At 35.1% G+C, this 27,548-nt stretch overlaps 1 protein-coding gene across 3 annotated transcripts in view; it reads left to right on the forward strand.

Annotated features, from left to right (window-relative positions):
* Window positions 1-27,548, forward strand: part of SPATA6 (spermatogenesis associated 6) — a 150,530-nt gene that overhangs the window by 31,536 nt on the left and 91,446 nt on the right. For 2 of the 3 annotated variants that reach the window (XM_007448017.1, XM_007448019.1), the window contains exons 4-5: window positions 19,092-19,133; window positions 20,181-20,305. In XM_007448017.1, the coding sequence (XP_007448079.1) occupies window positions 19,092-19,133; window positions 20,181-20,305 (167 nt within the window). The remainder of the gene's footprint in view (window positions 1-19,091; window positions 19,134-20,180; window positions 20,306-27,548) is intronic. The other variant, XM_007448018.1, reaches the window with a different exon arrangement.

Raw genomic sequence — 27,548 nt, forward strand, 5'->3', positions numbered from 1 at the left:
AAATAGCAGTTTCATTATAGCCTCTGCTTTTCAGCTTCTGGAAATTAGTGCTTACCTGGTGTCTGGGGTATTCAGAATGCTTTCAGGTGAAGATTTGAAGGCTGAGAATAAATCCTTCAGTGTCAATGAATGAGAGAGTCCCTGCCTCAGTGGTCAGGAGAGCTTGTAGGACTCAGGATTCATATTTTAAGTCCATGATGGCAGATGCATTCCCAGCAGTTCGCCCTTGCAGTTAGGGCAGGTAAATAGGCATTTATTGGAAATTGTTATAGCAATTACTCTTGCTGGTACAGAGTGTTAATGGCATTCTGGCACTCTCTCTCAAGGTGTTTATGGTAGCTTTTGATTTGCTCCATGTGACTGAGATTTCTGGAGTACTGGAGTACCTTTACTTTGTAACTTGGGTTGAAGGGGGGAAATTGTCATTATTTAGTTATAAGAAAGAGCAACTGTAAAATGGGATTAATTATACTATATGTTCCAGGAGATGTAATTTACATGAACCTACTATTTGGTTTCCAGGAACATTAGTTCTCTAAAAACTTTTCCATTAATAATTTAAGATCTTTTCTTCTTGAAGTATTTTTGCCAAAATATATATTTTTAAATATAAAAGAATAGAAAATTGTTTATAGAAATTAGGAAATAGTTTTCTCTTTAGAAGTTAATCTCTGTTCTTGTGATAAAATATAAACTAATTAAACCCAAGCAATTACTTTTCAGGCCACTTCTTTACAGTTGAGGAGTTTCAATAACAATTCTACCTGTATTGTTTATTTCATTACTTCACTTTGTGTGGCAGTGATTCATTGTGTCAATGGTAGATTGAGAAGGTATATAGTATATTGACACAAATCTTAAATTTGTTTTCTATTTAAACCCTTTGTTTTTAAACTTTATACTCTTCTTGAGATCACTGATACTTCTGAGACCACTGATACCTTTAGCAAACTTACTGGAATTAAAAACTATATTTGGAAATATATTTTATTAACAGCTGTGTTTATTTTTCTTCACTGTAATTTGTTCACAGAAATAATACCTGGCAATACTAAACACCCATGTAATATTTTGATGTACGTTTTGTTGGCTATATTCTGCTTGTGTTTGGCCCCTTCCAGAATGATTCTGGCTAGTGTGGGGTACTTTTGTTTTACTTATATCCCTTGTAAAAGGGCTGTTTCCTTCTTTGGCTTTATTTTTAGCCTTTTACTTTCCTTTATGAAATGGTTTTTGTTTTTAATATTTATTTATTTATTTGAAAAGAAAGTGGAACTTTTTCTTCTGTCCAATTTACAAATACTGAATTTGCAGTGTCAAAGCAAGGCAAGTTCTTCAGACTGGAAAGGGTAAGCACATTGTACACATGGTGTTAGAACTTTTCACCCAGAGAACTACCAGGCAATTAATTTTATTATTCTATAGGACTTGCTCTCAGACAAGGTATATACATGCATATATATGCATATATGTAAATATTAATGTCTTACCTTAAGTCTGGTTTTTACTTATATTGAAATTGTATTTTTAATTGGTTATAGAATTATTTTATTTTTCTTCATAGCAGAGTTACATATAGTCTACAGAGCTGATTGCAAACAGCAGTCCTGTAACATCCCTATCCTCCATCATTTCCTACTCCCCTAAGGACTGCTTTTCTTTTTCTTAAAATTGTTTTTCTTTATATTCACCTCCATGTCTCCAACATGCTTATACTGAATTTGAAACGTTTGATTTTTAAATATTGGACATTATTTCTACTTTCCCTTATGGAAAATGAGGATTTAAATACTTTTCATATGTTCTCTCTTTGCTCTCAAAATATATACATGCCCATTGTCTGTCTTTCTCTTCTCTTAATACAGTTATATCATAATTTTAGATTATATTGTTAAGATCATGTAAAAAGTATTATAGCTGAACCATGTGGTATATATACTATCATACTTTTTCTGCAAGGATTTTGTTTTCACTTGAACTAATAATTACTTTCCTTTGCTTAGTTTTATAGTTTTAGTTTTTTTGTTTTTGCTTAACTTAACCCCAATTCTCCCTCAGGTATTTACATTATTTTCCACAGTTTAATGTTCTTTCAGTTATGAATCATTTTTGTTTTTTTGCCTAGAGGCCTTAAACTTTTTAATTTATTTTTTTGTTTTTTTTTATTTTTTTATTGTTTTCGGTACACGGGCCTCTCACTGTTGTGACCTCTCCCGTTGCGGAGCACAGGCTCCAGATGCGCAGGCTCAGCGGCCATGGCTCACGGGCCCAGCTGCTCCGCGGCATGTGGGATCTTCCCGGACCGGGGCACGAACCCGTGTCCCTTGCATCGGCAGGCGGACTCTCAACCACTGCGCCACCAGGGAAGCCCTTTAATTTATTTTTAAAGTCTAGTAATGTTACTAGAATATGTCCTGAAGTTGCTTTTTATGGCTTGGTACTCTTAGGTACAGTGCATTCTCCTTCATTTGTAGTTTGTAATCTTTTTTCATTTCTGTAAAGTTTCATGAACTATATATACCATTTAATATTTATTTTCTTTCTTTGCCTTAGTGTTTTTCATCAGGGTCTATGTTGGATATTTTTTGCATGTTTAGTATTTGTTATTTTTACTTGTATTTTAAAATCTTTTTGTTTCTTTTTGATTAAAAAACTTTTTGTTCTTTTATTTCTTTTAAGATACTATCTGTTGTGATTATTTGCTTTTGTTTTAGTTTAATCTTCATTTCTGGAACAACTTCTCTGTTTCTGCTTCTTTCCTAAGTTATACCATCTTTCTTCTGTGTTTTTCTAAATTTGATTTATGTAGTTGCTTAATATCTTATATTTCTTCCTTAATTTTCAAGTAGTAGATTATAGTTTTTATTTATTTTGCAAGCATGTCTTTTGGATGCTTTCACTGTAGGAACTTTCTTCTTTTGCTCACTATTATTATCTTTTAAACAAGAACTTGGTATGTGTTTGACTGTGATCCTTTTCTTTGCTCATTATTAATTTAGATTTGTTCCTGTGAATTCTTAGAAGGAAGCGTGATTTAGGATAAGTTTTTATAGCTTCACCAAGCTCCCTTACGTAGTGTTCAAAGTATGGTGCCTTGCTTTCTGGAATTTTCTGCCTTTGTTCCATTCTACTTTTGTTAGTTTTTTTCTGCTGTTGTTTCTTTTTCTGCGTTTTCTCTTTCTACATTTTTATCCTGTTTATTTTGTATTCTGTTCTCTACAGTTTTTCCTGGTTTCTTGTGCTCCATCCTGTCCAGGAACCTTGGGTGTTCAGTTTCTATAGTTCTTACAGGCTACCAGACTACTTTACCACCTTTGGACCTTACTGTACTCTTTTGAACTCACCTGCTATTGGAATGGGCAAACACCCTTCCAATCTCAACTGCTTTTCTCAGATTGATTTACTTCTTCCAACTGAGTACCAGTTGGGTATTTAGGGTATCTCTTCCCAGGTCCTTTAGGTACTCCCTTGCTTTCTTCTGCTTCTCCTGCATAGATAGATGCTGATACCTCACAGGTTTTGTGGTTGTTGGTGGTTTGTCATCATCTGCTTTATCTTAGGGTTTGTGGAGATATCTTGTCATCTTAGTTTATTGTAAATGTCTTTACTTTTCTGCTGTGTAATTGCTGCATATGTTTTTATGGAAGGGAGGTTTGGAGAGACTTGAAAATTCTTGTCTTTGCTTTTATTTTGTGTTTTTGCTTCTGCCTTTCATATTCTGCCTTTCATATTTCATCAAATTATTGGCCATCTATTCATATTTAAGAGTAGAAGACTGAAATGCTTTTGGAAGTTATGTGCCAGAGGTGCCTGGTACCACTAATTGCTAAGTCTGTTGGGGTTCCTCCCGGATGCAGATTGTCAGTGTGTACTTTATTGTAGGTGATTTCTCTGGGTCATTTTATTGGAAATTATGTCACTGTCTTGTTATGTCTTTTCTCTTCAGCTGGTCATATTCAGTAGAAGAATCATCCACATATTTCTCCTAGAGGCTATATACTTGGCGACCTGTTTATAGAACCTTGTAGTGGAAGAAGCTGCAGCAAAATCTCATTGTATAGCCCAGACTCTTAATCTACCTGTTTTCATATAGTATTACCCCTGCTGTCAGTTGTACCTGCTGTTTCCATTCCAGTGAAGACAACAACTACTACTATTACTTCTCCTCCTCTTTCTCTTCCTCCTCACCCTCTTCTTCCCTCTCCTTCTCCTTTCCCTAATAAACTTCCATTCCCCGCCTCCCTCCCGCCTCTGCTCCAACTCTCTAGAGAATAGCTTCCAGTCACCGGCCTGGGAATGGGGAAGGGCAGTTTCCTAGCGGTGTAAATTGGAAGAAGGATCTGGGCTTTGACTGCTTCTTCAACTTTCAGTTATTACTCGGGTTTTTAACCCCACTGATTCTGTCATTTCCAGAGGTACCTAGCACCACCAATTGCTACGTCTCTTAGGAGCTCCTTAGTATAAAATGGTTTGCTTCTAAGCTTTCCTCTCTATTGGCTTAAGATTCTTTCTCCAGGCTGTTAACTCAGTTACTATTTTTGTTCAAACTGTTTTCTCTTTAGTTTTGTCATTGTGAGTTGGTATGTGTGTGTGTTTAATCCTTTTATTCTCTTAGTGAGGGTTCAGAAGGGAACAAAAGCTAGTGCATTCATTTAACCTACTATCTCTAACTGGAAGCATTCGTTTGTAGCTCACTGAAATATTACAGTGTGAATACCCATGTAACTACAACCTAGGTCAAGAATTAGAACATTGCCAAAACTTCAGAAAGCCTTCCTTATACCACCTCCTAATCTCTATTTCCTCTGTGTTCCACAAAGGAATTTCCATTTTAACGTCTAATATTGTCATTTAGTTTTGCCTGTTTTTGAACACTAAATAAATGGAATTGTAATGTGCAGATTCTTTTGTTCCTGGCCTCTTTTGCTCAGCATTTTGCTGAGAAACTGATTTGTGTTTTGATAACTAATTCATTTATCCTTATTGCTATATAGTATCTTCATTATGTGACTCTACTCCAATTCATTTATTCTGTTATTTACAGATATTAATGGGCATTTAGGTTATTTCTAGTTTTTGCTGTTATGAATAAAGTTGCTATGAACATTCTTGATTACATGCCTTGATGTTCATGAGCATGCACACCTATTTGGTATATATATAGAAGTGGAATTGCTGAGTCTTAGGGTCAGTATGAGTAGACAGTGCCAAACAGTTTTCCAGTGTTTCTCTATCAATATACACGCTGCCATTGATGAAAGTTCTGTTCTCCACAGAACCTCTAGAACAGAACCTCTAGTTCTGTTCTCTCTTGCCAACTCCTGGCATTGCCAGACTTTTTCATTTTAGTCATTATGGTGAGTGAACAGTGGTTTCATTTTGCATTTCCGTGACGATAAATGACGTCATCTTTTTTGGACATCTTTTTGTATTTGTGTGTGAAATGCTTGTCTTTTGCTCATTTCTCCTTTTGGTTGTTGATTACTTTCTTAGGAATTTGTAGGACTTCTCTATATTTTCTAGTTAATAAGCTTTATGTCAGTTACATGTGTTGCAAGTAGCTTCTCACTCTGTGGCTTGCATTTTTAATCCATTAGTGATTCTTGTTCTTTTGGTGAACAAGTTTATTTTTAATATAATCTGACTTAATAATGTAGTTTGATTTATTTATGTTTAGTGCTTTTCTTGGGTCGTGTTAAAGAATTTTTTTTCCCTACCCCAAGTTATGAAGATATTCTATATAATTTTCTAGAAACCTTATTTCTTTACCATATAAATTCAGATTTACAGTCCCCTTGGCTCTTATTTTTATATATGGTATGAAGAAGGGATAACATTTTATTTTTATTTTATGTATATCTAATTTGGCAATACCATGTGGTGAAGAAACTTTTATTCCCATTGCTCTGTAATGTTTACTTTATCACAAATTAAGTGTCTACATACATGTGAATTTTTTAAAATAGACCTTCTATTTTGTTTCATGGTCCTTGCATAAATATTATGCTTTCTTAATTACTGGAACTTCAGTTTTGGTGTCTGGTAGTTTAAGCCCTCCAGGTTTATTCTTTTTTTTTTCACTTTTACTTATTTATTATTTTTTAATTGAAGTATAGTTGATTTACATTGGTGTGCCAATCTCTGCTGTACAGCAGAGGGACTCAGTTATACACATATATACATTCTTTTTTTAAATATTCTTTTCCATTGTGGTTTATCACAAGGTATTGAATATAGTTCCCTGTGCTATACGTTAGGACTTTGTTGTTTATCCCAGGTTTATTCTTTTTGAAGATTTTCTTAGCTGTTCTTAGTGTCTAAAGTATACTAATTTTAATCCTTAGTGTACCCTTCAATGATCATTCACATTTGTGTACATCCATAAGCACCATTCATCAAGATAGAGAACATTTCCAGCATCCAAAAAGGTTTCCTTGTGCCTCTACCAATCACACCCCCCTCAAGATAATCACTATTCTGACTTTTGTCAGCATTGATTACTTTTGTCTGGTTTTGGACTTCATATAAATTAAATCATAAATATGTATTCCTTTGGATATGGCTTTTTTTCACTCAGCCAAATGTCTGTGAGAGTCACCTATGTTGTTGTATTTCAGTAGTTCATTCTTTTTTGTTGCTCTTTAGTATTCCATTATATCAATGTACTGTAACATTCATTTCTTGTTAATGAGGATGGATTTTAGTCTTGGCTTATTATGAATATTCTTATAAATATCTTTTGGTAAACATTTATACTAGTTCTCTTGGAGTAGAATTTCTGAGTCATAGAATAGGTGTATACTTAGCTTTTGTTGATACTGCTGAACAGTTCCCTAAAAATAATTGTACAGTTCCTTTTGAGTACTGAACATTGTATGTGAAAATTATAGAAGTAATTGGAGGCATAACATCGTGCTGTCATTCTCCAGGTAGGCTTTATGTTTGACTTTTATTTCCCTTCTGTAGGCTGCTAGTGATACTAAGGATCCTCAATCACGTCAATCTAATGTCGGAGGTTAAGATGATTTGACGCTGGGTTTCAATCCGTGTACAACACCAGGGTATTTCCAGTTCATCCTTATTCCTATGATGTTCTCTTTTACAGGCTCTATCCAAACTGTGGAGAATTTATGAAGACCTGTCCTTCTTGATATAGCCCCTGTAGTGATATTTTGCTTCTAGGTCTGTGAGACCATCAAAATCTCAGCTAAGTTTATCAACGCTTCATTTGCCATTTCTGGAATTAGCAGATGCCCTTGGGGAGAAAGCAGCTCCAATGTTTGGCTCATCTCCCTGGCTTTTCTTTCTTCTCCTAGAACTTGGCCCTGTAATTCTTCACTGCCATATTATCTTCTCTGTGCCTTCAAGTGGATTTTAAAAAATAACTTGACCTGATTTTCTTAGTCTTCCTAATAAGATGATTGGTCTGCTTTATGTAAATTGCCATTATCTGAGGCAGAAATCTGTTCCCCCTTAATATCCTTTCTACCCTCAACCTGTCTCTGTACTCTCCCATTTGTCCCCCCCCCCATTATATCTGTTTAATTTTTCTAAGTATCTGTATTTGGGCTAGTAGTGCACAGTTAATTATTACAGTTTTATATAATCCATGTTCTTTTCATTTAATAAACACACATTTATATTCCTACATGTTTATTTTTCTAGATGAACTTAAAATCATTTTTTAAGGTCTAAGATAAACCTCGTTGAATTTTAATTTTAATTATATTTTGGGAGAATTGGCATTTTTACATTATTCATTCTTCCCATGTAGATAGGTGATGTATATTGATTTACTAAAGTTATGCTTTCTTTCAACATATTACCAAGGTTTTGGGGTATGTGTGTGAGTGTGTGTGTGTGTGTGTGTGTGTCTGTGTGTGTCTGTGTATACGTATACTTGCCATACATTTCTTATACTTGCCATACATTTCTTATTATGTTTATTTCTAACTGTTATATATTTTGTGGCTTTAGAGAATAAGGTTCTTCACCTAATTTTCCTTTTTTCCCTTTGTTTATGGTTGATACACAAGAAAGTGATAAAAATATTTATTGTGTATCCAGTCATTTTGCTGAACCTTCATATTGAAGACTGCTAATGTCTTTTCAGTGTATTTCAAATATTTATCCATGATTAGTTTAAATATTTAAAAATATTGTTAATTTGTCTTTCAATCAGAGCATGTAGCCTGTAATATCACTGCTTCTTGGAATTTATTGATGTTTTCCCTGAGCATCTGGGATAGGAATCAAATATAATCATGACATGGTTGCTTAAAAAGGTATATCCTTTTTGTGTTGGTAAAAACATTTGAAACTTTCTATATCTTACTTTAACTTATTTATTTCATTATGTCAGATATTACATCAAAGCTGACATATAGGAGATTCTTAATAAATGTCCATTCGTGGGTCAGTGCTACAACTTGCCTTCCTGGCTTTTGATACTAGGTTAATTTGGTATTGCTGATGGGCTTTCATAACCTTCAGATTGATGCTAACACAAGTTATTTCTCAGTGCTACCTTTCAGTCCTTTACTTCTTGGAGAACTTCCTTTTTAATTTATCTTGTAGATATTTTAAACATATTCATTTCTCTTATTAGATGTCTCTGTTTAAACTCCAGCCTTCTTAAGATGAACACATGACTACTTCCTACTTCACTGACTAAAATTGAGGCCATGTTAGTGAATCACTTCAGTTTACTCCTCCCTTGTCCTAAAAGTCATCTACATCGTTTCTCGTTCTTATCGCCTTTCTCCTGGTCCTGGAGGATGAGGTTTCTGCATTCTGCTCAAGATTATTCTACTTGTCCCTCTTATTCATCTCCTCATGCCATCTCTAGTATCTTGATCATTAGATTTTTTTCCCTCTGTGTTTGCAATGTCTCTCTTGCTAACCCTCACACTGTATAAATAGGTTGTATGTTTACATCTTTAAAAGATATTTCCTGTCTTCATCCTCACCCTCATTTAGCTACTATCCTATCTCTTTATTCTACTCCTCATTCAAAATATAACTTCCTTACCTCACTGTATATTTTGTAATTTACTTCTTTCTAGTTCTAGTAGAATTGTTAATGAAAATAGTGCAGGCTGAGCTCAGATCTCAGCTCAGGAATTTATGTTTGGTAACCTTAACCGTTAGTCTCTATTTCTTATCTGTAAAATGGAAACGATGGCTTGTTAGGGTTGTTTTAGGGATTTGTTTGAAGCTCATAGGAATACCATTTAGAGAACATCTTCTGACACACAGAAGATGTTCTCTAAATGGTAGTAAATACTATTATTTTGACTACCCATATCCTTTTTTAAAAAATGTAGTTTTCTACTTTGTAGTAATGTTTTTCAAATAGTTGAGATTACAGAATAAGTGACATCAGAAAAAATATAGTGTTAGTATGTTTATCCTGTTTGTTTAATGTGTTTGACTTCTAATAAAATTTTATGTTCAGATATTTTCTAAAGGATAGGGTTTTACTTTGTGGTCAGATATTATAATTATTGTAAGTGCAATAGACCAAGTTTCTTAAATGCCAGTCTTTTATTTCAGTATCATCTTTAGCATTAGTTCTTTTTTGTTCTTCCATTTATTGATAATAGGATGAGAAACAGCATGATATATTCATGGAATATGCTGTGTGATTCAAGGGGTGATAGAAAAGTGTTCCAAAACAAAAGTTGCTTATCCACTGGCTTATGATAAAATTTGTTTTTTTAAACTTTTTGATTGCCTGTGCAGATTCAGTCACTGTGAGAGAATATAGGGGATTCAGAAGTGAATAAAATATAGGCTGTTTGTTCAAATGAGTATCCATCTTAATAAAATAAGGATCAGACTTGTAAATAAATAATCAGAATCCTTGTATATGTGCACTGGATTTGAGGAGGTCAGAGAACTGTTGGATACAACATTCACATGGGTGGATGTTGTTCAAAATTATGGCAAGTCTTAGGTTTGAGAGGAAGATAAGCCTGTTTTATCTTCTGTGAAAAAGTGGTAGGGACCTTGAAGTTAAGAGATTGTAGTGAGAAGGAGGATGAGCAGTTGACAACATCAGATGCCATGAGACTAAAAGGAGAGGATTAACTTCTTGTTAAGAGCCTAGTGCTTCTACTATCCTCTTTTTAAAACTTCTATTATTGTTTCTTAAAGAAAAATTAATATATGTTCAGTTTACAAATTATAGGAAATATGGAGGAATTCTGAAAATTTTAAACTGATTTTCTTTAGATAACTAAATAACATTTGAAGGAGGAATATGAAGTTGAACATGTAGAATGTGTGTCTCTTATTTTAGAATTTCTTATGGAAAAGGCAGAAGAGAACTTTAACAAAAAACAGCATAATGGGAGCTCTCACGGTGATGCTATTAGAGCACACACACACAACTTTCTCTAATCAAAAACATTTTTAGAGAAAATTTTATAAATATACAAAAGTGGACACTAAAAGAGAATAATGAACCCCCTCATACTCATCACTCAGCTCAGTAATTATCAACTCATGGCTAATGTTGTTTTAACTATATCTTTCTACTTCCTCACCCTTTTCCAGATTATTTTGAAGCAACTCTCAGACATCATATGTTTTTATCTATTAGATATCAATATCTAAAATATAGGAACAGGACCATACCATACCTAAAAATGAACAATTTTTTAATATTAAATATCAATTCAGTTCACATTTGCTCAACTATCTTATAACTTAAAAAATTAGTCTTTTGTTTGAATTGGGATAAAGGTAAGGTCCATACATTATGATTGGTTGATGTCTCTCAAGCATGTATATTCCTCTGTTAATTTTTTTCTCTTGTGTAGCAGTCTTTAATATCTTTAATTCATTATTTTTCTAGGTATTTCACACTTTTAAACAAGATTATAATGTCATTTCTAACTGTTGCTGATATATAAAAAATATATTATTTGACATATTTACCTTGTTTCCAGCAACCTCGCTATATGTATTGATTTAAAAAATGTCTTTAGATTCCTTTGCACATTTTATGTACACAATCACATTGTAAATGATAGAATTATAGTTTCTCTTTTGTTATAGTTATATCTTTTATTTCTTTTTATTGCTCTCTTATGCTTTCAGTGGTTTAGAACTCCAATAAAATGTTGAAGTGAATGATAGTAGTGATAGCAGTGAATGAAGTGACTGTCTCATTCCTGATCTCAGAGAGACAGCTTCAACATTTCATCACTTGGTATGATGTTTGTTTTAGGTTTTGGATAGATAGCCTTTATTAGATTATAAAAGTTCTTTTCTACTTCTAGTTTGCTAAGATTTTTATTTGAAAATGAATGATTATTACCTTTTATGAAATACTTCTTTATTCTGTTCAGGTGGTGAATTATGTTGCTTTAGTTTTGAATATTAAACCATATTAATATATTGATGGATTTGATTAGATAATGTTTTATATAGGATTTTTACATTTCTGTTTATGAAATAGATTGCCTGTCATTTTCCTTTCTTGTAAGATTCTTGTCAGGTTTTAGTATCAAGGTTTTGCTGTGTTTATAAAGTAAGTTGAGAAGTGTTCCTTCTTTTACTGGTCTGCAAAAGAGTATGCATTTAAGCAGCATTATTTTCTTCCCTAAAAGTTTGAAAATTCACCAATGAAGTCATCTGTCTTAGTGTTTTCTTTGTGTTGTAAGGTTTTAAATAATGGATTGTGTATGTGTGTGTGCATCTACACATATATCTGTATATACACACATGTACACAACTATTCAGTTTTTTCTGTACCTGCATAAGTTTCCTTTTTGTAGGAACTTGATTTTTTTAATATATCAGATTATTTTGAAGTAAATCTCAGATATCATATATCCTTTCATTTATAGATATGGATATCTAAAATAAAGGAACACCTAAAAATTAACAGTTCCTTACTATCATCAAATATCCACTCAGTTCACATTTCCCCAATTGTTCTATAATTGTTTAATCATATTTTGTTTGACAGTGATTCAGATAAGACACATTCAATACATTTGTAGCATGAAATTATTCGTAATGCCTTAGGATTTTAAAATATCTCTATGTCTTTCTTTTCATTCCTGATATTAGTAATTTGTGTCTTTTCTCTTGACCAGTCTTGCCAGGCATTTATCAACTGGTGAATTGAACCTTTTATTATTTTGATACTTTTGCTTTAATGATGACTTTATCTTTTATAGTATAGCCAAACCAGCTTTCTTTTAGTGGTCACATGTTATATATTTGTCTATATTTTTGTTTTCTGTTTTTCTGTATTCTTACATTTTACATGTATCTTATGAGTGGTACTTGGAGAGGTTTTTGTTTTGTTTTGTTTTGTTCTAATCTAATCTGTCTTTTAATTGGACCATTTAGAGTATTTCTAAAAATGCATGATATAATTTTAGGGATTAGTGGTTATCAGGGATTAGGGATGGGTTGGGGAGGGAGGTGGATGTGGTTACAAAAGGGCAATATAAGAGATCATGTGGTGGTGGAGCTATTCTGTATCCTGGCTGTGGTGGTGAATACACAAACCTACACTCCTGATAAAAGTGTATAGAACTAAATATAGACATACACATTCACATACAAATGAGTACAATTAAAACTTTTAATCTGGATAAAATAAGTAGATTGTATCAGTGTCACAGTGGTTGTGATATATTTTATTATAGTTTTGCAAGGTGTTACCACTGGGGGAAGCTGGATAAAGGGTATATGAGATCTCTGTATTCTGACAATTTGTTGTGAATCCTCATTATCTAAAAACATTAAATTAAAAAATTGTTTTTACTGATATATTTTGGTGTAAATCTACCGTACTGATATCTACTTTTTATTTGTTTGGATTGTTCAATATTAGTGCTTTTCTTTTTCTACTTTTCTTTTTTTTTAATAGTTTTTAAAAAATATTTATTTATTTATTTGGCTGCGCCAGGTCTTAGTTGTGGCACTCGTGATCCTTAGTTGCAGCAATGTGGGATCTTCAGTTGTGGCATGCAAACTCTTAGTTGCAGCATGTGGGATTTAGTTCCCTGACTAGGGGAAGAACCCGAGCATGGCGTCTTAGCCACTGGACCACCAGGGAAGTCTTCTACTTTTCTTTGAATTAACTATTTTTTGCTTTTTCATTTCTACACTTTTATTAGCTTGAGGGTACATGTTCTTTAACTATTTTGTTTTTTTTGTGGTTAGTATAGAGATTACAGCATGCATGCTTGAGTTTTCAGAATTGTGAACATATTTTTATTTTAACCTCTTCTAGGACAATGAAGAACCTACAGCTACTTAACTTCTAGATTATATGTTATTTTTTGTTATGCATTTTAACTTAGTGTGCAATGAGACTACACAGAATATTATTGCTATTGTTGTATAGGCATCATTCATTTCACTTAACTGTATTTTACCTTTTTGGTTGCTCTTTATTTCCTTTCATTTTTTGAGCTTCTCAGTTTATTGTGTCTTTCTGAAGAATATCCTTTCATAATTCCTTTCTTATAGTCTTTTGATGATAGATATCTTGATTTTTATTTATCTGAAAATGTCTTTACTTTTTTTTGAAGTATAATTTTGCTGAATATTGGTATGACTGTCTTCCAGCCCTTAGAAAATACTATTCCATTGGCTTTTTGCTCCTTTAGTTTCTGTTGAGAAATCATCTGTTAATTTTATTGTTACTTCTTTGAAGGCATTTTGTCATTTTCTGCTGGCTTCTTTTAACATATTCTCTTGGCTTCTTTTAACATATTCTCTTACGTCTTTGTTTTCCTGTAGTTTTACTCTGATGTGCCCAACTCTGTGTGTGTGTGTGTGTGTGTGTGTGTGTGTTTTAAAAATTTGTTCTGCTTGGTGTTTTTATCTTGGTATCTTTCTTCAGATAAACTCTGAGATATTAACTTTTCAAATATTTCTTTTGCCCTTTTCTCTTCTCTCCTTTTACAAAACCAATTGCACATTGTTAGATCCTCTTACTCTATCCTTTTTTTTCTTTTTCTTTTTTTTCTTACTCCAACCTTTGGACTTTCTGTGCCTCTCTCAAGATATTTATTTTTGTCTTCCAATTCCATAATTCTCTCTTGGGTCATTTGTAATCTGCTGGTAAATTGTTCGTTGTGGTTAAATTTTGGTTATTTTTTAGCTAAAAAATTTTCACTTGGTTCTTTGTAACAGTTTCTAGTTCTCTGCTGACATTCTCAATCTTATATTTTATTTTCTTGAGCATATTAAGCATATTTTAAGTTGCAGTCTGATAACTAATTTTTCTGGATCTCTTGTTGATCTGGTTTTTTTTTGTTTTTGTTTTTGTTTTGGTGATACGTGGGCCTCTCACTGTTGTGGCCTCTCCCGTTGTCGAGCACAGGCTCCGGACGCACAGGCTCAGTGGCCATGGCTCACGGGCCCAGCCACTCCGTGGCATGTGGGATCTTCCCGGACCGGGGCACGAACCCGTGTCCCCTGCATCGGCAGGTGGACTCTCAACCACTGCGCCACCAGGGAAGCCCTGTTGATCTGTTTTTATTTCCTGTATTTCTCTTGTGTTTTGATCCCAATGGTCTTTATTTCCTATATACCTCGTCGATTTTCATTAAATGTCAGATTTTGTATGTAAGAATTTTAGAAATAATTTGAAACCTTAGATGAAGATATTTTCCTTCAGACAAGATTTATGATTGTTTCTAGAGGGCACTATCAATTCTGGATCAACTTAATTTAGACAGGATTTGGGATGATTCAGATTTAAGCCTAAGTTCTTAGTTTGCTGTCTTAGTCCATTTGGGCTGGTATAACAAAATACCATAGACTGGGTAGCTTATAAATAATAGAAGTTTATTTCTGATACTTCTGAAGGCTGGGAAATCCCAGATCAAGGAGCCAGCAGATTTGGTGTCTGGTGAGGGTCCCCTTTCTGTTCATAGAATGCCATTGTCTCTCTGTGTTCTCATGTGGCAGAAAGGGCAAGGAAGTTATCTGGGGTCTTTTGGGCACCAGTGGCATTAATGGGCACTAATCTCTTCAATGAAGGCTTTGCCCTAATAACTGCCGAAAAGCCCTAACCCTAAATATCACATTGGGGGTTATGATTTCAACATATGAATTTTGAGGGGATACAGATATTCAGTGTATAGCATTGGTTATCTATTTTTAGTTTACTCTCTTTTTTTAAATTCTTTTTTTTTTTTTTTTTTTGTCTCACTGTTGTGGCCTCTCCCATCGCGGAGTACAGGCTCTGGACGCGCAGGCCCAGCGGCCATGGCTCACGCGGCACGTGGGATCCTCCCAGACCGGGGTACGAACCCGTGTCCCCTGCATCGGCAGGCGGACTCTCAACTACTGTGCCACCAGGGAAGCCCTAAATTTTTTTTTAATTAGAGTATAGTTGCTTTACAATATTATGTTAGTTTATACTATACAGCAAAGTGGATCAGCTATATGTATACATATTTCCCCTGTCTTTTGGATTTCATTCTCATAGAGCACTGAGTAGAGTTCGCTGTGCCATACAGTAGGTTCATATTAGTTATCTATTTTATACATAGTGTCAATAGTGTATATATGTCAATCCCAATCTCCCAATTCATCCCACATCCCCCTTTCTCCCTTGGTATCCATATGTTTGTTCTCTACGTCTGTGTCTCTATTTCTGCTTTGTAAATAAGATTGTCTATACCAATTTTTTCAGATTCCACATATATGCATTAATATATGATATTTGTTTTTCTCTTTCTGACTTATTTCACTCTGTATGACAGTCTCTAGGTCCATCCATGTCTCTACAAATGACCCAGTTTCATTCCTTTTTATGGCTAATATTCCATTGTATATATGTACCACATCTTCTTTATCCATTCCTCTGTCATTGGATATTTAGGTTGCTTCCATGTCCTGGCTATTGTAAATAGTGCTGTGAACATTTACATTGGGGTGCATGTGTCTTTTTGAATTGGCTTACCTTTTCAAGATTCAGTCCTATATAGCCATTTTATCAGGTCATTTTCTCTTACCTGCAGACCTCCCTTCTCATCTCTTCCCAAGGTCATGATACTCCAATTTTTGTATGAGCTTATCAAAAGCTGTACTCAGCTTCTTAGCCTCTTAGCTACCTCTGTCAGAACTGTCAGAAACCCAAAAGGAAAAGTAACCTCAAATACCAGGCTTATCTCTCTGTGTTTACTTCTGTTTTTTAAAATAATACAGATAATTTTTTTTAATTTTATATATATATTTTTGGCTGCGTTTGGTCTTTGTTGCTGCGTGTGGGCTTTCTCTAGTTGTGGCGAGTGGGGGCTACTCTTCATTGCGGTGCACGGGCTTCTCATTGCAGTGGCTTCTCGTTGCGGAGCATGGGCTCTTGGCACACGGGCTTCAGTAGTTGCAGCACACAGGCTCAGTAGTTGTGGCATGTGGGCCCTACAGTGGGCAGGCTTCAGTAATTGCGGTACGTGGACTCAGTAGTTGTGGCTCATGGTCTTAGTTGCCCCGTGGCATGTGGGATCTTCCCAGACCAGGGATCGAACCCATGTCTCCTGCATTGGCAGGCAGATTCTTAACCACTACGTCACCAGGGAAGTCTTGTGTTTATTTCGTATACTGAGTTTCAGACTTGTAATTTTTTTACTACCTTGTTAGGTTTCTCCTGCCTTCAAGCAGAGTTTTTCGTTATCTACCTTTTCAAGTCGATTTTAGCAGGAGGTTTGTTTTTGAACCTTCTAATCTCTCAGATTACCCTGCTATATTCCATTTACAGCCTTCATACATCCTGTTCCTCCTGCTTGAAAATCTCTAGTTTCCCACCCCACTAACTCCTAGTTTACACCTATTCATGCTATGGGTCAAGTCCTGAAGAGCTCTTCCTCAGCCTTCACTGACTCCCTGCAGGATTATCTTGTTATACTCTCTTATAGCACTACCTGAATACCTTTATTGTACTTGTAGTTTATAATTATATATTTATTTGTGTCTTTATTTCATTTAATGTTTGCCTTTTCAACACAATGTCAGGTGCTTGAGGAATAGGACTGTTACCAGTTTTTTTTTCTTATTACAGACCCGAATGATAAGCTACAAGGAATATTTAATATTTCTTCAAAAACTGGACATATAAGTATTGGGTTAAATGACTGAGATTTCCCTTGGATGAAAATAGCAGAATTTAAAGAAAGAAAAAGATTATATTCATGGGTTCTTAGAAGGTAGAAAGGGCATAATTTATATTTTATTTTTATTTAAAAAATTTATTATAAAGTACTTCAGACATATTAAAAGTGTGAGTTATGTAATATACCTAGCTGTACTCACCACTCTGCCTAAGAAATAGACATAATTTATTTTTATAAAAATACAGAGAGCCCAGAAATATACCTCTATAAATATAGTCAACTGATCTTTGACAAAGGAGCAAAGGCAATACAATGGAACAAAGATAGTTTCTTCAGTAAATGGTGCTAGATCAATTGGACATCCACGTGCAAAAAAAAAAAAAAAAAGTGAATCCAGATACAGACCATACACCCTTCACAAAAATTAACTCTAAATGGATCATAGACCTAACTGGAAAATGCAAAACTGTAAAACTCCTAGAAGATAGCATAGGAGAAAACCTAGATGATCTTGGGTATGGTGATGCCTTTTTCGATACAACACCAAAGACACCATAGTGTCGTCTTTGAAAGAAACTGTGAAAAAAATAATTGATAAGCTGGATTGCAGTTAAGTTAAAAACTTTTGCTCTGTGAAAGACAAAATCAAGAGAATTAGCAGACCAGCCACAGGTTGGAAAAAAATATTTGCAAAATCACATCTGATAAAGGACTATTATCTAAAATATGAAAAGAACTCTTAAAATTCAACCATAAGAAAACAAACAGCGCTTTTAAAAAATGGGCTAAAGACCTTAACAGACACCTCACCAAAGAAGATACACAGATGGCAAATAAGCACACGAAAAGATACTTCACATCATATGTCTCTAGGGAAACGCAAATTAAAACGAGATACCTGTACATTCCTAGAATTGCCACAGTCTGGAGCTGTGACAGAATCAAATGCTGGTGAGGATGCAGAGCAACAGGAACTCTCACTTATTGCTGGCAGGAATGTGAAATGGCACAGCCGCTTTGGAAGACAGTTTGGCGGTTTCTTCCAAAACTGAACATACTCTTTCCATATGATCCAGCAATACTGCTCTTTGGTATTTATGCAAAGAGTTGAAAATTTATGTCTACACAAAAACCTGCACATGGATGTTTATAGCAGCTCTGTTCATAATTGCCCAAACTTGGAAGCAACCAATGTCTTTCAGTAGGTAAATGGATAAATAAACTGTGGAATAGCCAGACAATGGAATATTATTCAGCACCTAAAAGAAATGAGCTATCAAGCCATAAAAATACATGGAGGAAACTTAAATGCATATTACTGAGTGAAAGAAGCCAATCTGAAAAGGCTGTATGATTTCAAGTATATGACATTCTGGAGAAGGCAAAACTCTGGAGACAATAAAAAGACAGTGATTGTGGTGGGCAGAGGGTGGGTTGTGGGGAGGAGAGAGATAAATAACCAGAGAACAGAGGAGCAGGGCAGTGAAAGTACTTTATATGATATTATAAAAATGGATAATATCATTATACATTCGTCTAAACCCACAGAATGTACATCACCAAGAGTGAACCCTAAGATAAACTGTGGACTTTGGATGATTATGATGTGTCAGTGTAGGTTCATCCTTGGTAAAAAATGTACCATTCCTGTGAATGATGTTGATAGTGGGGAGGCTCTGCATGTTTTGGGGGGCAGGGGATATAGGGGAAATCTCTGTACCTCCCTCTCAATTTTGTTGTCAACGTAAATAAAACTGCTCTAAAAAAATAAAGTCTTAAAAAAATCAGAAAAAAACCTAGAAAGATTAATTTCTACCGGAGATTAATAAATCCGCAAGATACATAGCAACCAAAAAATATACACTGTATACTAAGATATAAACATATATGTAGTCTGCTGAGCAATTACTTTGGCTTTTAGGTACTTCTGTGGTAAAGTAATTAGTTATTATTATAAATTTGTTTATTTAAGGAAATTTTTCTTTAAACTTTCAGATGATACAGCATTGTTTGAGTTGATTCAGCTAGTTCCGCCAGGTACTGTATTGTGTTTTGATAAGGTAATTGACATCTGAACTCATTTCAATGAAATGTTTTTTAAAAATCTCATCTTTTCCCCTTCTTCCCAAATTAAGAGCAATGTTGAGTCTCTAGCATTGGTCTACTATGTGTAAAATGTCAGTAGGCCAAAATAATATATACAGAAAGATTGACATAAATTATATTTGAACACATTGTTCTAAAATTGAATAGTCATAATTTAAAGTGGGAAATAACTCGATATGATCCTAGCATATTTTGTGACATTCATAAAAATTAACTTCTTTAAGTTTTTGTGATTTTTCTAAACCAATATGCTTTTGCTGATAAAGTAGTTCATTATCTTTGTTTTTGTGTATTGACTGTTATTGGGAATGTAGGGGAATTAAAACTGTACCTACTTAATAAACAGTACAGATCCCTGCAGTAGGCAGAGTTAAAATCTGAAGGATAGTTTTATTTTTATTATTGATTTCTATGATTATAGAAGACTCTATCTTAAGTCCTTATTTTATGTGAGAAAGAGAGAACTATATTTTATTGAAAGCTAGTAGTCTAAAAGTTTTGAATATCACATATATACCTAATCCAGGTAACCACAAATTCTATAAAATGTCTATATTTTTTTCAATATGTAACCTAATATCTCATAATGGCAGGTAGAAAAGAATGGAAGATAGAAAAAAAAATTCTGGAGATGGTAATTAAGTTTTATATGTATAAATGTTATGTCAGTTTGATATGTTTAAAAGGATTTTCTTTTCTAGGAACTCATATGTACTTAAAAAGTTTACATGAACATCCCCTTTCTACAAAAGGGAGGGAGAATTAGTAGTATGTATGACATTTCTGAATGAGGAAATGTGTTAATTCGTTTAACATAACTTTATTCTAATTTCCCTTTCATAGAAAAAAAAATTAAGTCCATGACCCTGAAGCAGGTATTTCATTAAGGCATCAGGCATTATATATTTGTACTTGATGATATTGTTTCTAAATAGCATATTTTGTTATAATTTGAATCATAGGATATCTTTCTTATAGTGGGTGAAACACTGTCTACATATGATGAGAATACACGAGATTTCATGTTCCCGGGTCCAAATCAAATTTCTGGACACCATGACTCAAACCGCCAGGCTACCATGAGGAGGATTTCTGGCCTTCGCGTAAGTGCTTACTATTTTCTGAATCAAATCGTGATGCAGGGTCATTGTCAAAAACCAACACATAGCCCTCAATATCTGAAATGGGAAGACCTAACTCAAAGTTTAGTTTAGTTTAAAACATAATTGCTTTATGAAATTATGATGTTATTTTAAGCATACTGAAATCTAAATGAAAATACTTTACCTAAATGCACGCATCTACCTTCCAAAATTAACAAGCATTATTTTGCCTTATATTCTTCAGATTTCTGTCCTCTTCTTCTCCCCCTTTCCTCCCCTCCCCACTGTCCCTATGTCTTTGTCTCTCTTCTCTTTATTTTTCTCCCAAAAGAATGGCCAATAAATATTTGAAAACATGTGCAATCCCATTAGCATTTAGGAAAATTCAAATTAAAGCAATCATATGATTTCATTTTTATAGCCATAAGATTGGTAAAATTTAATAAATCTGACAAATGTCAAAAGCATGGAAAAATGGAAGCTTGTATATGTTGCTATGTCATGTAAATCGGAACAACCACAATTCAGGATTATCTAGTGAAGGCCAAGATTCTCATAGCCTGTGACCTTCTAGGTATATAGCTTTAAGATGTATTCTGTCTGGCATACTAAGAGCCTTCTTAGGAATGTTCGTTTGTAGCATTGTTCATAATAATGAAAAAATGGAAATAATTGAAATGTCCATTAGTAGGAGTTTGGATAGAATAATTATTACATGTTCATGGAATGGAATTACATATTCATACCCCTAAAAGTGAAAGCTGCATTAAGTGATAGCCAACTCTCATCTTTTCCTGCAACTTCTTCAGTTTTATTGGATAATTAATAATATTTTTATTCCTGAAAATGCCTTCTGCCTAGAGAGACTGAGTGAAGCCCCTGCTGTTTCAAAGAAGAAAAAAGTAAAAGTTGTCTACACTGAAATTATTTGGACAAATATTTTTCACTAACTTTAGGAGATATTAGAGCAGTAAGGAAATTGGGGTGCTACATGAGCCAATATGGTGAATTAAGTAACTTCTGCTGTATTTCCTGTAGGAAATAGCAAATTTCAGCTTGCTGAAAGTATAAAAGTTGACTATCAAATCTATTAAAATATACCTCCTTTGGGATATTTTCAGTGTCCATTAGCCCAAAAAGTCTTCCAAGAATGTTTCAGGGACTTTCTAGAAGCCTGCAATGAAAAAAATCTGATTTTAAAATTAAAGTTTTTTTTTAAAAGTAATTTAAAATGCTGTATTATACCAAATTGGCAATATAAACATAAGAATATGGTCCATTAACAGGTATTTTTCCTTATTGAATTTGAGTTACTTTCACATATATCAAAAAGTTTGGATTACTAAGGCAAAAAGTCTATATATATTCTTAAAAGATAAATTGGGGCATATTAAAAATTTTGAGTTTATTTGAGCAAGAATTGATTTGATTCAAGCAGCATCCAATCTAGCAGATAGAAAGAAGCTCCAAAGAGCTGTGCAAAATGAAAGATTTTTATATCCAGAAGGGAGCAGGAACAAGGACATTATACTAGGCCAAAAAGTGTGTTGATTATTGCAAGGTTCCTTTCATTTAGGGGATGGCAGAGGGTCTAATCAGATGGATTACCTAGTGAGTGCTAATCAGGTGATTCCTGATTGACTGGTTTAAAATTCCATTTCTGGGAGAGCCGAAACTGTAATTAATTTAAATCTGTTTGGTGACACGGGGCTTAGCGTAAGCAACTCAATTTTGGGCCTGTTGTTTTTAACAATATAAAAAGTGAGACTTCTGGTGATGATGGTGTGAAGGGTCTGTCAATTACTCTCTCCACACAGGTATAAAACTGGACAAAATTGTCACAAGCTGCAGTTTTAGGGCACTGGAAACTGATTGGCAGTTAAGACAATTAAGACAAATTAAGAAGTATCCGTGCTTGAATAGCTGCTAAAACTTTGGGTAAAAATGGCAGAAGTATGTGGTCATCTTGCCTAGGACAGCTCTCATACCCTGCATAGCCAGTGAGAACTGTAGCTTCACTAAGCCTGGGGCAAGTTGCAAAAATTAGTAGCTTTGCTACCAGAGAGGTCAGAATCAATTTTGGACAGTGATACTGTGATTTGTAATAAGAAACAGACATTTGGTCTTCTGGCCCCATTCTTGGCACAGAGCTCATAAAACCTTTGGAATTTCCTGTGTTTAAGAACTATAAAGATGTCTTTTGTTATGTTAATGAGGAGACTTTTGGAAAGCTCCTTGGGAACCTAAGGATGGGGTCTTGATGCCAGGGGAACCAACCAGGTGATTAGAGGGTTGGAACTTTCAGCCCCACCCCTGAGAAATAGAGGGGCTGGAGATTGAGTTCAGTCACCAATGGCCAGTGATATAATGTCACGCCTGTGTAATGAAGCGGCTATAAAACCCAAAGGATGGGGTTTGGAGAGCTTCCATGTTGGTGAACACGTGGAGGTACTGGGAGAGTGGCTCACCTGGTGAGGGCACAGAAACTTCTCCCCGCTTCCCACATATCTCACCCTAGACATCTCTTCCATCTGGATGTCATCATATCCTTTTATATAAACTGGTAAACTAAGTAAACTGTCTCCTGAGTTCTTTGAGCAGCTGTGGCAAATTGATCAAACCCAAGGAAGGGGTCGTGGGAACCTCTTATTTGTAGCCTGTGGGTGACAACCTGGACTTGTGATGAGCATCTGAAGTCAGATAGGAGCAGTCTTGTGGAGCTGAGCCCTTAACCTGTGGGATCTGACGCTATCTCCAGGTAGTGTTAAATTTCAGGACACCCAAATGGTGTCTCAGAGACTTTTCTTGGTGGTGTTGGAAAACCCACACGTTGGAATTGGTGTCACAATCATAGGGGCAAATATTGTGTCTTTGCCAGCTGAATGCGGTGGATTCAGTTAGAAGCGCATGAGAGAAACCCACAGCTTTGCTAGGCCGATTGCAGTTCCAATCAGAGCGAGCAGCACACCTGCCAGAAAGTTGACAGGAGGCCCTGGAAGTAAGGGAGCAATAAAAGGGCTGAGATGAGCTTTCCACTCATTCCTGGCTGACTGAAACTATGCACGTTCAGGGGAGACAGTGGGAGTCCAGCAAAAAGTGAAAGCCAAGGGAGACTAGAGACCTGCTGTACCTTTGAGTGCATTCCCCAACCCACACACAGATAATCAACAAAGAGTGGAACCCTTACAGGTTCATTGGATGACCACTAAGCTATGCATACTCAGATGAGACCACTAGAACGAATACAAGAATAAAAAGACATGGCATATATATAAATTGAACAGCAAAATAGCAGTTGTAAGTTCAATCATATCAGTTATTGTATTTAGATGTGAGGGGACAACACACTCCAATCAGTAGTTTGCTGTCCTGGCAGGCAACAATGCACCCTTCCTCAGAATTCTGATGATTCTGCATAGACATCTGAGTCTTAGGCTGACTTCCTGAACCCATCACTGTGGCGAGGATTCAAGTCACATCTGGGGTTAAATCCTGGCACTATCACAGGCTACTACTATCACTATACCATGGAGATAACGTTGTTTGGTGGATTAATAAAAACTTGTAAATGGTTATTTTAGTACCTGGTACATAGAGAATGATCAGTAAATGTTAGTGATACAGTGGTGGCCATGGAGATCATGACAAGGTGCTGTTGTTGGTGGCAGTGATATTAATCAGAATCTGTGACTTTCTCATCTTTGATCTTACCTCTTAGCACAGATCTTTGTATGTACTTAAATGACTTGGTTGAATTGAATAAATTACATCTTATTGTAGACTTCATAGAGGAAACTGACATTTCCGATGTGTGATGATTAAATTTATTTTGGTTAGGTTGTGGCTAGATGTTACTCTGAAGGTATTGTGTAGATTTGACTACTATTTACAATCACTTGACTTTAAGTGTAGGAGATTACCCTTGATAATGTAGGTAAGACCTCATCCAATTAACTGAAGACCTGAAGAGCAAAAACTGAAGTTTCCAAAAGAATAAGGAATTCTGCCTCAAGACCGTAATATAGAAATCCTGAGTTTCCAGCCTGCTGGCTTGCTTACATATTTCACACTCAATACTACAGTATCAACTTTGCCTGAGTTTCCAGCCTGCCAGCTTTCCCTGTGGATTTTGGACTTGTCACTCTCACAATTGCATGTACCAATTCCTTAAAATAAATATCTCTCTGTGTATATATTCTGTTAGTTCTGTTTCCCTGAAACCCCAGTTGATACACATGGGTTTTGAAAGATCTAAAGATAATGGCTAAAATACTGAGTATTTACTATATGACCAGCAATATATGGGGAGGGGTAAAGTGATAAGTTGCAGTCCAGGCTGTGGTACTTATAAAATATGTCCACAAATGATTTGACACTCCTCTCTTCCAAAGACAGAGTTTCTTAAGTATGGACTCTACTTAGTGACTCTAACAGATACACTGTGGTGAAGTGATAGTTTTAGACTTTTGAGACCAGGTCATTAAATGCACTGTGGCTTCCTCCTTGCTCTCACTCTTATATCACTCATTCCTGGGGAAGCCAACTGCCATGTTTGAGGACACTCAAGCCTCTGGGGAGGGAAGAAGCTGGGACAGCTTTGCTGGAGTGTGTATGAAAGCTTGAAGAGCCGTGAAGAAACTGTCAGATGAGTGTTTGGAAGAAAATAAGGCAAATTTTATTGGAAATTAGGGGAGAAAAGAGCCCTTGTTATGTAATGGTGTAAAGTTTAGCTGGAATGTGGGATATAGAAAAAAATACCTGATGGAATGGGTGGTCTTTGTAAGACTTTCAGACAGAGTATTAGAGGGGCTGTCTGGTTTCTTTTTGATGTTTATAGCAAAATATAAGGGGAGAGAGAAGCAAAAGGAAAGCCTGTTAATAACACAAAAAGGAGCTGGAACTTACTGTTTTTGAGGATTCTCGGCCTTCCCCAATGGCAGATAATGTTGAAATTAAGGAATGACTTAAGAGCAAAAATCATTCTAGGGTATGTTCAGGAAATTTTGGTCTGATGGTGAAACCAAGGGGGTGTGACTGTAAAATCCTTTATTAAAATCTCCAAAAGATCCAAGATGTTGCCTCAGAAAATAATTTAATTAAACATAGGTTTTATTTTACTTTATTTTTTACATTAAAAATTTTTTTAATTAAAACTATTTTTCATACGATTTTTGTAATTGAAGTATAGTTGATTTACAACGTTGTGTTAGTTTCAGGTGTACAGCAAGGTGATTTAGTTATATGTCTACATATATATATACATATATCTCTTTCAGATTCTTTTCCATTATAGGTTATTACAAGATATTGAATATAGTTCCGTGTGCTATACAGTAGGTCCTTGTTGTTTATCTATTATATGTATAGTAGTGTGTATCTGCTAATCCCAAACTCCTAATTTGGGAGCTCTGACCAGTGTGAGGTGATACCTCATTGTAGTTTTGATTTGCATTTCTCTAATAATTAGTCATGTTGAGCATATTTTCATGTGCCTGATGGCCATCTGTATGTCATCTTTGGATAACATACAGATGGCAGTTTAAGTCTGTTTAGGTCTTCTGCCAATTGTTTGATTGGGTTGTTTGTTTTGTGATATTGAGCTATATTAAGCTGTATGAGCCCTTGTTGGTCACATTGTTTGCATATGTTTTATCCCATTCTGTACATTGTCTTTTCATTTGTTTATGGTTTCCTTTGCCATACAAAAGCTTTTAAGTTTAATTAGGTCCCATTTGTTTATTTTTGCCTTTATTTCCATTACTCTAGGAGATGGATCCAAAAAAATAATTGCTGTGATTTATGTAAGTTTTCTGCCTATGTTTTTCCTATAGGAGTTTTACAGTATCTGGTCTTACATTTAGGTCTTTAATCCATTTTGAGTTTTTTTTTTTTTGCGTTACATGGGCCTCTCACTGTTGTGGCCTCTTCCGTTGCGGAGCACAGGCTCCGGACGCGCAGGCTCAGCGGCCATGGCTCACGGGCCCAGCCGCTCCGCGGCATGTGGGATCTTCCCGGACCAGGGCACGAGCCCGTGTCCCCTGCATTGGCAGGTGGACTCTCAACCACTGCACCACCAGGGAAGCCCCTTGAGTTTATTTTTGTATATGGTGTTAGAGAATGTTACAATTTCATTCTTTTACATGTAGCTTTCCAATTTTCCTAGCACCACTTATTGAAGACACTCTTTTCTCCATTGTATATTTTTGCCTCCTTTGTCATAGATTAATTGACCTTGAGTGCATGGGTTTATTTCTGGGCTTTCTGTCCTGTTCCATTTATCTATATGTCTGTTTTTATGCCAGTATCACACTGTACTGATTACTGTAGCTTTGTAGTATAGTCAGAAGTCAGAGAGTGTGATTCCTCCAGCTCCATTCTTCTTTCTCAAGATTGTTTTGGTTATTCTGGGTCTTTTGTGTTTCCATACAAATTTTAAAATTATTTGTTATAGTTCTGTGAAAAATGCCAATGGTAATTTGATAGGGATTGCATCAAATCTGTAGATTGCCTTGGTAGTATGGTCATTTTAACAATATTGATTCTTCCAATCCAAGAACATGGTATATATTTCTATCTGTTTGTGTTGTCTTCAATTTCTTTCAAGAGTGTTTTATAGTTTTCAGAGTACAGGTCTTTTGCCTCCTTAGGTAGGTTTTATTCCTAGGTGTTTTATTCTTTTTGATGCAATGGTAAGTGGGATTGGTTCCTTAATTTCCCTCTCTGATAGTTTGTTGTTCATGTATAGAAATGCATCATATTTTTGTATATTAATTTTGTATCCTGCAACTTTACCAGATTTATTGATGGGCTCTAGTAGTTTTCTGGTGTGTCTTTAAGATTTTCTATGTATAGTATCATGTTATCTGCAAATAGTGAGAGTTTTACTTCTTCCTTCCAATTTGGATTCCTTTTATTTGTTTTTCTTCTCTGATTGCCATGGCTAGGACTTCCAAAACTATGTTAAATAAAAGTGATGAGAGTGGGCATCCTTGTCTTATTCCTGATCTTAGGGGGAATGCTTTCAGCATTCCTTTTCACTGTTGAGGATGATGTTAGCTGTGGGTTTGTCATATATGACCTTTATTATGTCGAGGTATGTTCCCTCTATACCCACTTTCTGGCAGAGTTTTTATCATAAAAAGATGTAGAATGTTATCACATTTTTAAAGGTTACTTTCCACTTACAGTTATTACAAAATATTGGATATATTCCCTATGTTGTATAATACAGCCTTGAGCCTAT

This window comes from Lipotes vexillifer, unplaced genomic scaffold (genome assembly GCF_000442215.2).
Source record: "Lipotes vexillifer unplaced genomic scaffold, Lipotes_vexillifer_v1.1 scaffold1375, whole genome shotgun sequence".
Classification (NCBI taxonomy): domain Eukaryota; kingdom Metazoa; phylum Chordata; class Mammalia; order Artiodactyla; family Lipotidae; genus Lipotes; species Lipotes vexillifer.